Consider the following 15055-nt stretch of genomic DNA (forward strand, 5'->3'; position numbering starts at 1 on the left):
GAGACGCGCTTCGTGATGGCCGTGTTCATTAAAGGAACAAATACGCGCGAAATATTACGATAACCTTATATTAATTGTGTCTTGTATTTTTGAAATTGTCTTAAAATGAAGTGCTTATACGTTTTATTACTTACTCTAGCTCTAGAAGTTGCCTCCGAGGCATCTGTTCGGACATGTGAACCAATAAAAGTGGCGATGTGTAAAAACATTGGATATAATCAAACCGGAATGCCAAACTTGGCTAGGCACACACTCCAGGCTGACGCCGATGTGACTCTTCAGACTTTCAGTCCTCTGGTTCAGTACGGTTGTTCATCGCAGTTGCATTTGTTTTTGTGCGCCGTGTACGTGCCGATGTGTACAGATAAAGTTGCGCTGCCTATAGGACCGTGTCGGGGCCTGTGTGAGAGTGTATACTCTAGGTGTTATCCCGTGCTGCGAGGGTTCGGTTTCCCTTGGCCGGCGGAGCTCGATTGTTCCCTTTTCCCGGCAGAAAACAATCACGAGCACATGTGTATGGAAGGGCCGGGCGAACGGACATCGGTGATCGGGAGTATACCCTTCGACACGAGTAGCAACAGCAGAAGCGCGTGCCGGAAGCTCATTAAGCCGAGTAGTTGGATTTGGGTGAGGAGCTCGGGCCGTTGCGCGCAGTTTTGTGACGCCGAAGTGCTGTGGGAAGGAGGCGAGAGGAAAGCGGCTGAGGTTTGGCTGGCGACGTGGGCTGCTCTGAGTTTCGCGTGTACGTTGGCAGCCGTGGCGGCGCAGCTGGCGTGTGGAGACCGCGGAGGAGCAGGCGAGCGGGCGCTGGTGCTGGTGGCGCTATGCAGGTGTGCAGCGGCCGCGGGGTGGGGCGTGCGGGCGGCAGCAGGTCGCACGGCCGCCGGCTGCGCCAAGGACTCCACCTCGCCCACTCGCATGCTGCTGGCTCACGACGGGCTCGCAAACCCAAACTGCGCCGTCGTCTTCTTACTTCTGTACTACTTCGGGCTCGCTGCGTCTGTCTGGTAAGCTCTACTTAATGTTTTTTAACTTTTGCTTCCCCTTCTGCACAAACGGATAAGTGGCTCATCTAATGGTAGCTAAATACCAACAATAGATCTTTGAGGTGAGAGTATGCTCTTTATTGACGGTCACTACGCCATATAAAATGGGTTTGGACACACTCAAGGCGACTAACTCCACTATGGTAGGTACTCTCATCTCATTCTAAAACAAAACTCAACAAATAGAAAATAAAAAACTTCTAAATTACGAACTGTTTGGATAGCAATGTGGCGCATTGAGAAAGTAATCTTTTTAATCTTTGGTACCTACGGCGTACACGTGATCAAATACGCTCTAAACCTCATTACTAAACCCAAAAGCTTAAAGATTCAACAAAGTACTGTGTAGTAATAGGTAAGTGTGTGTAGTAATAAATATGTATATGTAATCACCTTATCATACCACTATTCGTATTACACAGACATTGTACTATGTATGTTATATTTTCTGTAGTAGATAAACATTCAGAAATATATTTCAAAAGATTTCAGTTCAAAACCCACCTTCTAACGTTTTTACTTTTTATTATTGCCTTGTATAATAATTATACTTAAAAACTTTCAAACTGAGAATATAAAATTGTGTCCAAATTTCGATTCTTGAAAATTTCTAGCAGTAGTAAACGTCTAAAAGTAACATCTAAAAGTTAGTACGTATACATTTAAACCCTTCAAAGAAAAAACAATATTTCTATAAGTATACCGAGTTAATGCCTGCAAAAAATAGGCTTACCTGAACCATGAAACTAGAAATGTCAATCGATTAAAAGAGGCAAAAAAAATCTGCAAAGGGACACCTTCAACAATGATTTGCAAACACCCCTATAAAGATCCTGTAAACCCGGTACCTGCTGGTACAACATGAATAGAATGGCCAAGCCAGACTCTGTCACCATCAATTATGTTTTGTCACTTTATGAAAAGCATTTCTCGTAATCTGTACAAAGTCCCACACCATTGTTGACACAGATAATGTGCAGACATTGCATTGTTATTGCTAGGGAAAGCTATTTGCAGCGCTGCATTTGTGAATATAAACAAATAATTTTATTATGTACTTTAGCTAATACGTACTGTCCTAAATTCTTATTTAATTTTGTATTTATTACTTCGCTCTCAATATACATGTAGGTAATTAATATTAAGGTAGCAGAAAATATTTTGAGATCTGCATTGAGGGTAAAAGCTACCGCCTTACTAATACTAAGTAATAAGAAAAAATTTAAATTTAGTTTACTATGAAACGTGCGGTGATTTGACATAAGTTTAATAGAGTTTTAATTACACATAATATGGCAATTGGCGACGAAATATAATCCGGCTAAGTTTAAAAGCGAACAGTTGCTTAAAATGTAGTGGAATTCGGCTATCTCCGTTTTTTACAAAATTATAGCCGTCATCTTTGAAAAATGCTTTTTACTCAAAGAGTTTGGCTAGGCTGGCCTTAACTATGAATATTGTAGAGCTTATAGAAGAAAAAGATTGTACCTAATACATCTATAATTTGTAAATCAAAATTTTGCTAACAATCTTTCATCTCGAGGACTATTTTTGAATTCATTGCGTTCTGTGTGTTTCACATTTCGTATCTATTTATCATACTTTAAAAATTGGCTAGGGAACAAACTGTTCATTCTTTATGTCTATGGTGAAATCGTTCATAACACACAAAGAATAGAGAATAAATAAACTCTCTTCAATAAATCATGTCGTTTATGTTTGGTGCATCAGTCAAAACCGATTACGAAATGTGGGTTGTGAGATGCGTGTACACACGTCATAACTATTCAAAAATAGTTCTTCGGAATAACGACGTGTTGTAAATTTTATTTATGAAAATATTTTTCTACGTTTAAAGCCGGTGAATATTAGAATAAAATGGAACAAAGTCTCTATTAGCTTATGCCTGACTGAGAACACGGATTAGTAAAAAAAGAAGGACTCCGTGATATCAGCAAGTGAAGCACCTTTATGCTTGTGTGTGTGCGGTTACGGGGTATACCAGTTACACAATTTTTTCTTCCTTAAATAAACATATATCCACAAATACTCTTATATATAATTGTTTTTACAAGTTTTCACAACCCACGACGGCATTTTTAAAATATTTTATTGCGACGCAAACTGATCTGTCACAGACGATGGTTCTCTCATAATGGCGGCCGATCGGCTTGTATTAGTATAAGCGTGGGGCTGTTATGTAAGGTGACACGGAGTCCTTATTTTTTACTCGAGCGTAATTGAGAACAGATATTTATAATGCATCCAATATACTATAATTTATATTAATACAGTTAATTCTTTATTATTTTTTATGATTTTTTTTTATCATTTAAAGAGGACTTATATATTGGACGCAGCACCATACAAACTAATTTTTCATGTATATTACAGCCATTGTAAATTACTCTATCTGATTGAAAAGAGTGGCCATTGAGTTTCTTATATTGTTCTTCTCACGAGTTCAACTTTTTACGAATATATGGTAAACTCAGTAATATAAAAGAAATATTTGATTTGACAAAAGAGCTTATTTTAAGCCTAATTGAATAAAGTTTAATTGACTTTGACTTTGAATGAAACGGACAAGTGTAAGGCGAAGTCTTAAAAAATTTAAAAGATCGTCTTTTTTTTACTGCCCTTCTGTTTTTAAATACATACATTAAATTTCAGCTTAGTATCTACTTAGGAGTAAAAAATGCAGGTCACTTAGATGAAAATTCTACCATAAGCAGGGGGTGTAACAAGGCTAAACAAAATTCAATATTGGTAATTTAATGTAGCTGAAATCCTACTGCGAAAATTCGAGAAAACCACCCGCGCTGGTTTGGACACCTTAATATGCCGTAAGCAAGATTATATGAGTAGCCAGGACTTGGATATTAAAGGCCAAAGGGGTCAGAGAATGTCCTAGACTATTAACTAGATGAAAACCATTCATTTTGATTATTTACTTATTTGCTTGAATTGAAACGGTTAACGTAAAAGACATTAATTAAAGGCAACTCATTATTAATTCAGACAATAATAATATGTTGACAATTAAAGGCTTAACGTCAGAAATGACGAAAGAGGTCAGAGTGACGTAAATGTACCAATATGGCTGAAGCTGGAGGCATGGATGGCCGCAATATATAAGCTTATATAATTTATACGTCTAGATAGTCTCTTGCTGTTAGACAACCGATAAAAACAGGCCTGGAATATTAGATTATTGTGCGTGACAAGCTACGTCTTACACTCGCGATTGACATTCGTGTTAGTGTGCGTGAATTGCTCAAAAAAGAATTACATAGGTATGTCTACTGTGATAGAAGTTACTATATAGTGTAATAGAGTACTTAGTATAATGACACACTAAAGTCAATTTATTCGACGTTTTCACAGCTGTCATAGTCTATCTAGACGAATATCAGATCTAATATAAGTATATAGGGATAAAACCAAGAGGATTGACTGTACTACTATATTTTAGAGATGCATTAGGTATAAATGCAATTGAAAGAAGCAATTTTCATTATCAGTAATGAATTTATAAGTGTAATATATTCCCCGTTAAAGAGTGTTAAGTTCCGGAACTTTATTTTTAATAAAACTCAGCCAAACAACTTCCTGAATCTTACGACGACAATAATGTCATTAAATAATAAGAAACTTTCGGCGGCCATTATTAGGGAATATTTTGTACAACAAAAACTTCGAAAATCAGAAATGTTGCGACAAAAAGTTGTCGTTTTACATTTCTACATAAATTATACGAGGATCTACAATGTTTCGCAGGAAACGATACCCTTCCAGTCACGTCCGCAGACTCCAGATATTTCAGCTTTTTGTCCGCCCTGCGCAGTGCCATGCCTCGCGTGTTTTACAATCCGCGAAAATTATAAAGCATTTATCTCATTTAATTTTCACACTTCTCGCTCGAATTAGCGTCTGTTGGTACCAAATGATTGTTTATATTTACCCAATTTAAGGCTATATGAAAGAATCGACTAGGAATTTAGTAAGTATATATACACATTTTATATATAATCATTAGATTTTATCGCGGCACTGATATAAACAAGATATATTTACAATAGGTAAGATAAAATGATTTAATAAATATTTCATAAATATATGATACAATTATATGATATTCTAGAACATTATTCGAGAATTATATTTGCTTGGCTAAACACTGTACTCCGTTTTTTAATTTAATTCTGCTTAGATGAATGAAAAGGGTATAATTTCATTTGTTAAATTATAAAATAAGTATAAGCTATCATATGTACCTATAGAAAGTCTGATATAACATGTCATTATTAAGATTTTAGAGGCTACTAAGCTTTGGGCTCATGGTCGCTCAGAGGGCAATGGAGAGGGCTATTCTCAGAGTTTGCCAGCGAGATTGAATCAGAAATGAGGAGATCCGTGGAGAACCTAAGTCACCGACATAGCCCAAATGATTGCGAAACGGAAGTGGCAGTGGACAGGGCACATAGTTCGACGGACAGATGGCCGATGGGGCAATAAAGTTTTCGAATGGCGACCACGAACCCCCCACGCCCTCCACAAGATGGACCGACGATCTGGTCAAGGTCGTGGAAATCTTTGGGGGAGGCCTTTGTCCAGCAATGGACGACAATCCGGCTGATGATAATGAAACTTTGCGCCGGCAGTCCCTTCAACTAAGCTGATAGCTGTCAATGTTTTTTTTTATGAGAAAAAGTCGTTCACCTAGCAAGCCGTCCATCTGATTATAAGAGAAACACCCTGCCCAATACAATGCAATGTTTCTTGAAAAACTCAGTGCTTGAGGACTCTATTACTGTTTAAAGGCAAAAAAGAGGTGCTACTGAGGAAACCATATAACTTCTAGCCTTCCTTAAAAACAAAAATAACAACCAATAAAAATTTACATTTGTTCCATTCAAATCACGTGAAGTATACAAAAATACGAAAACCTGACGATATAAAGACATGTCCAGATAAACAAGCACATACGTGGAACATTAATATCTGCCGGGCCCATCAGATATAAGTAGGAACTATCAAAGAGAACCGGCTAAACATAAATCTACAAGAAATTATCATACCGACTCGGTTATGTTTCAAAAATTTGGGCTTTCTAACAAATTAATAGCGTCCGGTCCGATTGTATCACCACGAGTTTCGGCTGTCGCGGGCTCACTAGTTTAATTGGCTGCTTTTAGGACGTATATAATAACCTAAACACATGATCGGATTTGGTACGGTTGAACCATCGAACGCGGTTTTGTTATATGACGACATATTATATGAATAGCCGAGTGGTTATCGATCCTATCTACTAAGCTAGAGGTCCCGGGTTCGAATCCCCGTAGGTGCAAGCATTTATATGATGAATATGGATGTTTGTTTCCGAGTCATGTATGTTTATATGTGTTTATGTATGTTTATGTGCATGATTATATATATTTCTGTATGTTTAAGTAAGTATATTGTATTAAATATATCGTTGTCTTCAATATTCGATGGTATGTCGTATTGTACATGGGACAAAACCTATATCTATACTTAATATTATAAAGCTGCAGTGTTTGTTTGAACGCGCTAATCTCTGGTACTACTGGTTCGATTTGAATGATTCTTTCAGTGTTGTGTAGTCCATTTATCGAGGAAGGCTATGTTTTTTTTTATTTTTCAAAATTAGGGATCCGTAATAAAATTGCTATTTTGTAACACAAGGTGTAAAATCGAAAACCTATTTTTGCTTGCGCTGCAAAAACTATTGACAATAGAGCAAAATGATGTACAGGCTATAATATAGGCAATATTTTATTACTTATAAAACTATCGCGTGAATTATACTTTATATGGCAAAACAACGTTTGCCGGGTCAGCTATTATTATAACCGTCAGGACCGTACCGCGAATGGACCAATTAATTAGTGCGAGGCATTCAAATTAAAATATTTTTATTCAAAATAGGATGTGACATCACTTATTGAAAGTCAAAAACTACCACCCGTTCCAAAATGAATGCTTCAATCCTGAGAAGAATGGGCGCAAAAAACTAAGCGGGCTTTTTTTTCATCGAAAAAATATGTTTACGAAGTAATATTGTACAATTAAACTTATTATTTAATCGCCTGAGGGCGGTCGCTCCATTCCCAATCTGTGGTATCATTAAGAACGTCATTTAAGTTATAGTAACCTTTACCACACACAAACGTTTCTTTAACAATTCTTTTGAATAACGTAATACTTTTGTTTTGAACATTTTCAGGGATCTTGTTGTCAAAGCAAATACATCGCCCCCCAAAAAACTTACTAACTCGACTTAGCCGAGTAGTAGGCATTATAAGCTTATGTCTGTTCGTGGTGTTATTAACATTATGATTATGACAGTTTCTAGCAAATTCCTCACTGTAGCCTATCTATTAACCAGTCATATAATTTATCTGCAGACCAAAGTATTTCTTTTATCAATAAATAAAAATTGAAAACAAAATTTTATGATCCATGCGGCACACGAAACCACAGGCCACAACCTATGGCATCATAAAATTTTATTTTCATATTTTATTTATGTATTAATCCTAGAATCCTAGAAAACTGAGGGTTTTCACCTTAAAAACATAACAAATTGTTCCTTTTATCAAGGTCAATAGAAATTTATCGAAAAACAGACGGACACACAAAACAATACTCAATAATCAGTTATTAAATATTTATCTATAAGTAAGACACGAAACGACTTTTTCGTGTGTAGTACTTGTAAAAACAAATAACAAATTGTTTAGATTAGCAAGAGCGACATCTCAAGTCAATTTCCTAATATCCAAAAATTGGAGTTGAGCAGGTTATCAACTGTAAAGATCCTGTAGATGAAGCCACAACCTTAGAGTTGAACAAAGCATGCAAGATTTTATGACGATTTTTATTTATGAAAATACGTGACGAGACGAGCAGGACATTCAGATGATGGTAATTGATACGCTCTGCCCATTACAATGCAGTGCCGCTCAGCATTCTTGAAAAGCCCAAAAATTTTGAGCTGAACTACAATTGCGCTCGTCACCTTGAGACATAAGATGTTAAGTCTCGTTTGCCCAGTAATTTCACTAGCTACGGCGCCCTTCAGACCGAAACACAGTAATGACCCTTCAGACGATACGTCACTCGAACGGTTCGCTCAGTTGGGAGTGCACACGCACAGAACGCGAGAGGTTGTTGGTTCGAGTCCCGCATCGTTCATAAAATTTTATTTCATTACTTGTACTTTTATATATTCTTTGGTGTAGAGATTAATGCTGAGGCCAATATGTGCAGCCGCCGTTGCACTAAATTCAATTAAATTCCCTAATGAGACCTACTATCTGTAGCCGGAACATGTTTCACGGCTTTAATTAATTATTAGCACCTAATTATAATTGAATTTTAAATTTCATTAATATATTCAGCAACGGTATTTGAAAGAGATTTATTATATCCCCTCAAAAATATAATAACTATGGGATAGTAAGACTGTACAAATCTCAAAAATATCCCACTAACTAAGGTTTTAAAACACTTAATAGGGTCGTACCAATCGTATATTCACCAGTTACATAATAAGTAAGGTCACAGTTCTATAATAAACTTAGATAATGCGTCCTTGATGGCTTAGGGCGACATCTATGAACAATATCAAACTGTAATCGATTACAAACCTTTACAAAGCTTAACAAAAAACTTGCAAGATAATTAATTAGCAGGATACCTCTCGCGTCTGATAGAAAGGAACTTCCACAAATATCGTACAATCTACCATGTAATATACAGACAGCTGTGCAAACGTAGAAAATATTGAGGTTTTTTTTATTATAATAAAGGACGACGCGAGTAGCACGTTCAGATAATGGTAATTGATACGCCCTGTCCATTACAATGCAAGCCCGCTCAGGATTCTTGAAAAATCCAAAAATTCTAAGCGGCACTACAACACCTTGAGACGTAAGATCTTAAGTCTCATTTGCCCAGTAATTTTAGGTACTAGGTAGCTCTTCAGACCGAAACACAGTACTGTTTACACATTACTGCTTCACGGCAGAGATACGCCGTTGTGGGACACATAATCTAGCCGGCATCCTGTGCAAAGGAGCCTCCCACTGGTTGACACTTAACCTCAATTTTGAACAATGCACGCACACTAATACAAATCGCGAGTGTAAGACGTAGCTTGTCACCCACACTAAAGTAATAAACCTGGCCTGTTTTCATCGGTTGTCTAGCAGCAAGAGGCTGTATCTAGAGTCTAGATTCTAGACGTATAAATTATCTAAGTGTTCAAGTTAACAGATTTGTACATTGTCGTGTCAACTGGTGTTAACGAAGTGTCAAATACGCTGTAAAGGTTTTATTGGTCTGGCGACGATAATGGCCAATTGGATGTTAAGTACGCTTATAAAAGCCCTGTACAAGCTCCTTTGCACAGGAAGCCGGCTAGATTATGGGTACCACAACGGCGCCTATTTCTGCCGTGAAGCAGTAATGTGTAAGCATTACTGTGTTTCAGTCTGAAGGGCGCCGTAGCTAGTGAAATTACTGCGCAAATGAGGCTTAACATCTTATGTCTCAAGGTGACGAGCGTAATTGTAGTGCCGCTCAGAATTTTTGGGTTTTTTGAGAATCCTGAGCGGCACTGCATTGTAATGGGCATGGCGTATCAATTACCATCAGCTTAACGTCCTGCTCGTCTCGTCCCTTATTATCATAAAAAAAAGCTACGCAGCGGTGAAAAGTTAAAAAAAGAATATGTGTATAAACCTAGCTTCAACGTTTGTATTCCTCTGTAGTTGTGTGGGTCACAATAATTATATTCCGAGGCATTCGCAATCTTGTTAGCAATGTTGCCACCGTTTTGTTTTAGTTGATTCATTAAACAATAATAATTAATTGTGTGTACTTATGTATGCACGCAAGAAGTTATACTTCTTTGGCGTAACAAAGCAAAAATCCTTAAAATTATTTATTCCTTCTGCTATTCTACATTAATTGTAGAAAGAAAAATATTGTTAAAATCTTGCAAAGATGGCTTAGACAATTTATAATTATATATACGAATACGGCTGTATGGGCTTGAACCCTTTGCCTGTCCTAATAATCCACGAAGAAACCAAAAGACGTCGGATAATTTTAGGAACCAACCTCACGCTGTTACTTTTGTGGTACAGTGATGCGCGCGCATCTTAAAATGTGTATCTTCAAAAGATTACTTTTTTAAGAAAATGTATAAAAGCAACACGATTTAAATGCCTAGTTACTAGATGATAAGAAAAATTCAAAATTATTTCTGTAATAATATGTAATGTTTTTAAAGTGATAACCCTCACTTCTAGGATAAATACACAAATAAAATTTGAAAAACAAAATTTTATGAACGATGCGGGATTCGAACCCACGACCTCCGGCGTTCCGTGCCGGAGGTCGAGACAACCTGAGAGTTGAACAAAGCAAACAGAATTTTATAACGAGGCGGTACTCGAACGGTTAGCTCAGTTGGTTAGAGCACCGGCACGGAACGCCGGAGGTCGTGGGTTCGTATCCCGCATCGTTCATAAAATTTTGTTTTTCAAATTTTATTTGTGTATTTCTGTAATGTTATTTGCATGGGATTAGGTATTCGATTATACAATCCGTATACACTATTAAAGTCCCAGCCACTGTTCAGGCATTATTTATAAATAAATTAGTAGTCAATTTTGAGTAAATAAATGCCTTTTATGCCTTTTAATTAGTTTTCTTATTATTGTTGTTCTCTAGTCAAAGTTCCATTCTGTTTTATGATTTTTACTATGGTAAAGGCTCTTTTTTGACATTTGTTGGCACCAAGTGCGACAGCGACATGCACAAGCTGTGATCTTGGTTCTTATAGCATTAATAAAGTCTTCCTTTGTACTTCATTTAATCTTTGATCATTTTTACGTATAGACAAACATAATTTACAGTACGTTTACGTCTAGATAGACTATGACGCTGTGAAAACGTCGAAAAAAATAGAGTTTAGAGTTAAACTCTATTTTGAGCAATACATGCACACTAACACAAATGTCATACAAATCGCGAGTGTATGACGTAGCTTGTCACACACACTAAAGTAATAAATCGGGCCTGTTTTTATCGGTAGTCTAACATCAAGAGACTATCTAGACGTATAAATTATATAAGCATTTAAGTGTGTCAATGCGCGAGACACTATTTTCGGTTATACGAAATAACTAGCTGACCCATCAAACAATTTAATAATTAAATTTTTGGGGTATAAAAAATAGATCCTCAAACCTATTATATTCCATTGCCATCTTGCAACTCTATTGCGTATTGTGGATGGAATAGAATAATTTTAAAATCGCGATACTAAAATAGGTGTTGATCGTAGACGGTTGAAAATATGAAGTTGTACGTATTTTTAATGCTGAATCATAAATATAAAATACATAATAAATAAACATAAAATAAAAATAAAAAAATGTCAAAAAATTTAGGGGTATGAAAAAATAGATGTTGGCCGATTCACAGACCTACCCGATATTCACACAAATTTTCAAACAAATTGGTTAAGCCGTTTCGGAGGAGTTTGGTAATAAACACCGGCACACGAGAATTTTATATATTAGATAAAAGAGTTCCGTATAGAGACAGCATATTCATAAACGCTGGCAACACTTTTGTAATTGTTTTCAACGTGCTTGTTCGAAACTACTCCATTAAAATAATAACAGACGGGAGAACTAGTTACCGGGACGTGTTGTGGTTTCGTAATGGATTCATGAAATTGGTTTTGTGAGTCGTCTGGAGGTGGAACGTGCTTTCTGTGAGCACTACGCCTCACGACACGCCAGTAATGGCTTTTGAGAAAGCTACAGAAGTTTTAGCTCAAGTGAAGCTTATGATCGTATAATGTTAGTTATCTTATCTATTAAATAAATACTGGATAATATTTGATTTATTTACATACATTCATTTAAATACCTACTGAACATCTGTACTTTAGACTAATATCATTGTAAATATAGTCATAATTTAGTGTACATTTGTGTAGATAATTATTTCTTTTGTTTTCCTTTTTGTGGTTAAGGCGCGGACTGACTAGGATTGTAAATGCTACAACCAACCCTACATTATATTTGTGTTGATCATATGGCTAAGCTGCAAATGGGCATTTATTTTACTGATTTTCTTTAGTTTTTTCCAAATTTACATATTAAATTGAAAAATTGATCGGTTAAAGTTTTTACAGATGTACTAATTCAATTAAATTCCTTAAAAGAAGAATGTTGTTATAGCTGAAAATTCGGAGATTTTTGACCCCAAAGTTTATTTTTGGGAAGCAACTTCCAAATTTATTATTGGATATTTCAAATTATATATAAATATTCTATTCGGTTCTAAATTTTCTTTAAGTCCTTCTTTGTGTACTATATTTTTTGCGTCGGACTATTTTCATTACGTTATCATTGTAATCGACTCTCAAAGAAACCAATTTTTGTGGATATTGAGGTATGACCGCGTATTTCGTAATACCAACAACTTTATGACAATACATATTTTATTTAATACGAGTGAGCTATCTGACAGATAAGTTCAATTTTTTTACCTATTTTCTGAAATAAATGGTCTTTAGCCAAATAAAAAAATCCTATTTAATATAATAAAAATATAAAACTTCTATTAGAATTCAATATTTTTAGTTTCTTCTCTTTTTGTACTATTTTTAGACGGTCACTTTTAAGACCTATAACAAAAAAACCGTTTTGTCTACGGCTGCTGTCAATAGGTCGACTTGGTAGGTACCTACTGAAAATCAGTGTTGGAATTGGGGTGATCCTTATTTCAATTCCAAAAATTGCTGAGTGGGTGTCCTTTTCATGACATCCTATTTTTAATTTGTTAATTTTACTATGCGTATAATGTTTGCAATGACCATGGCCACTCTCTTTGACATGAGCTATCTGCCAATGAAAGATCTGTCAAAATAGGTCGAACCCGTTTGGAATTTTTTTTGAACCAATTTGGAAAAACTAAAGTTTATAATTGCAACAATTCATTGCAAATCTATGAGAGATCAACCCAAAATGAAAAATTGAGTTAAATCGACAAAAGAGAATCAAATTAAACTGATTATTGAAACTGAAAATTCAAATTTTATTAAAACAAAACAAATCTTATAACTATATTTACAATACAATGACTACATAAAATCAAAACTTTTATTACGGGGAAGCGTACCAAGAATACTGGCAGTATTTCCGCGTTGGATAGCTAGACTGATCCGTTGAAGTTAAACTTGCTTAAAAAATAACACCTATTGGCCTTTTTCTTTTCTTCACTTTAACTTGTGTTTTCAGAGTTATTAGAACAGTATCTCAATACCCACTAAGTCATATTTTAAACAAAGCCCAACACTTAAATTCGTGTTTTTGTTACAAACGCTTAGCATCGACTAAGTGAGTTGAATAGAGCTGGCCACAACTCTTTTTAAAAACGATTTAGTTGTACATTATTCACTATGGTGAAATGGTCAAAAAAAATACATAAAAAAAACTAAAAGTATCAGCCGGCGATATATTGTGAAATAGAAAAAAAAAATTAAAGGCATTTTTGGATGGACTTACCCATAAAGATGCACGTCAGCAAAACGCTAAAGTTATTAAAGATCAAACAATGTATTAGATTTAGACATAATATTTGCCGTTCCTATATTCCTACGGGTTACGAAACTTTTTTTTTGTTGAAACGACTCAGATTTAAAATAATAAATTGCGACAAAAACAAAGCGAACTCGTACAAGACAAGAAACACCAAAGTTTTTATATTTAAATACATATAAATTTGTAGTGGTAGGCCGATAAATGGATGGAAATTAGCATTAACGTAAATTTTCGCAGGTCAAGCTGGTTGCAAGGCATGTAATCAATGGCCGCTTCATAATTTCTTGTTTATTTTAAAATTTCTTGTGGCTGCCGATGCAATCTCGACATGAACGCCCCGTCTGAGTGCATCAAGCTCGTTAGTAGGGATGTGCCTGTATCGATATGTATTTTTATCGATAAAATACACAAACTTTGATTTATTAAATTGTAAATGAACTAAGTACTAGTTCTATTTTTATTTAATTATATTATCGTTTTTAGCATTCTATAATAGAAAATTGAATGCGACTCGTTGTAAGAGTAAATGATGCATACTATTACATTTCTTAAACACTTCTTAACAATGGGTGGTGGTTATAATTTTAACATATCGCGCACCCAAGAACACTCATCATAATTTCGAGGTAAAGTTATGACTTTAAATATAAACTTTAAATAAGTATATGTTTTAACTAATGGTACCGCCAGGAATATACTGAAAAACCATTATACTACTCGGCTAAGTTGGGGGCTAGTAAGTCTTATGCTCTTACATATATATATATCTACATTTGTTGCCAAATTTTATAAGTTGCCCGCTAAGCTTCTTGCGTCCGTTCTTCGCAGGACCTTTGAATAATAGATGGGTTTTAAGGTTCAATCGGTGATTTAAGTCCTATTTTAAATTTAACATATCTAGAAAGAGAAATATTGCTAGGAAAATCGTGAAGTAAGCTGTAAATTATTAAAACTATTCTTGTGATCTCTATGTAGGTCGCCAGGGTTGTTAAAACACAATAAAATTACACGCAGTCCAAACTGATGTAGTGACATAATTTGTATATGCTATTTTAAGAAGGCAGCACTGAAAATAAAACAGTTTTGTATTTATAAAGAATATATTTTGTGTAATAAATTTACCTTAATTGCACATTTTGTGTATGTGAAAACTAGATGAATTTAAAAAAAAAACATGAAAATATTAAACCTCTCGAATCAGGCTTACGGAGCTCATACTTTATAACCGGTACACTAATATGATAAGAAATCTACTTTAAATAGTATTTAATTTTGTTTCAGTTTTTCATTTAAGTATAAAAATACAGCTTAATATTGTATAATAATGGAATTGGAGGCCAAAACAGCCGG

At 35.3% G+C, this 15055-nt stretch overlaps 1 protein-coding gene across 2 annotated transcripts in view; it reads left to right on the forward strand.

Annotated features, from left to right (window-relative positions):
• LOC126965963 (frizzled-4-like) overlaps positions 1 to 15055 on the forward strand; it is a 67569-nt gene continuing 52514 nt past the window's right edge. The window contains exon 1 of one of the 2 annotated variants that reach the window (XM_050809799.1): positions 1 to 1007. In XM_050809799.1, coding sequence (XP_050665756.1) covers positions 106 to 1007 — 902 coding nt within the window. In that variant the 5' untranslated portion in view covers positions 1 to 105. Of the gene's footprint in view, positions 1012 to 15055 lie in introns of those variants that run through there. The other variant, XM_050809800.1, reaches the window with a different exon arrangement.

The sequence above is a fragment of the Leptidea sinapis genome, chromosome 9 (assembly GCF_905404315.1).
Source record: "Leptidea sinapis chromosome 9, ilLepSina1.1, whole genome shotgun sequence".
In the NCBI taxonomy this organism is placed as follows: domain Eukaryota; kingdom Metazoa; phylum Arthropoda; class Insecta; order Lepidoptera; family Pieridae; genus Leptidea; species Leptidea sinapis.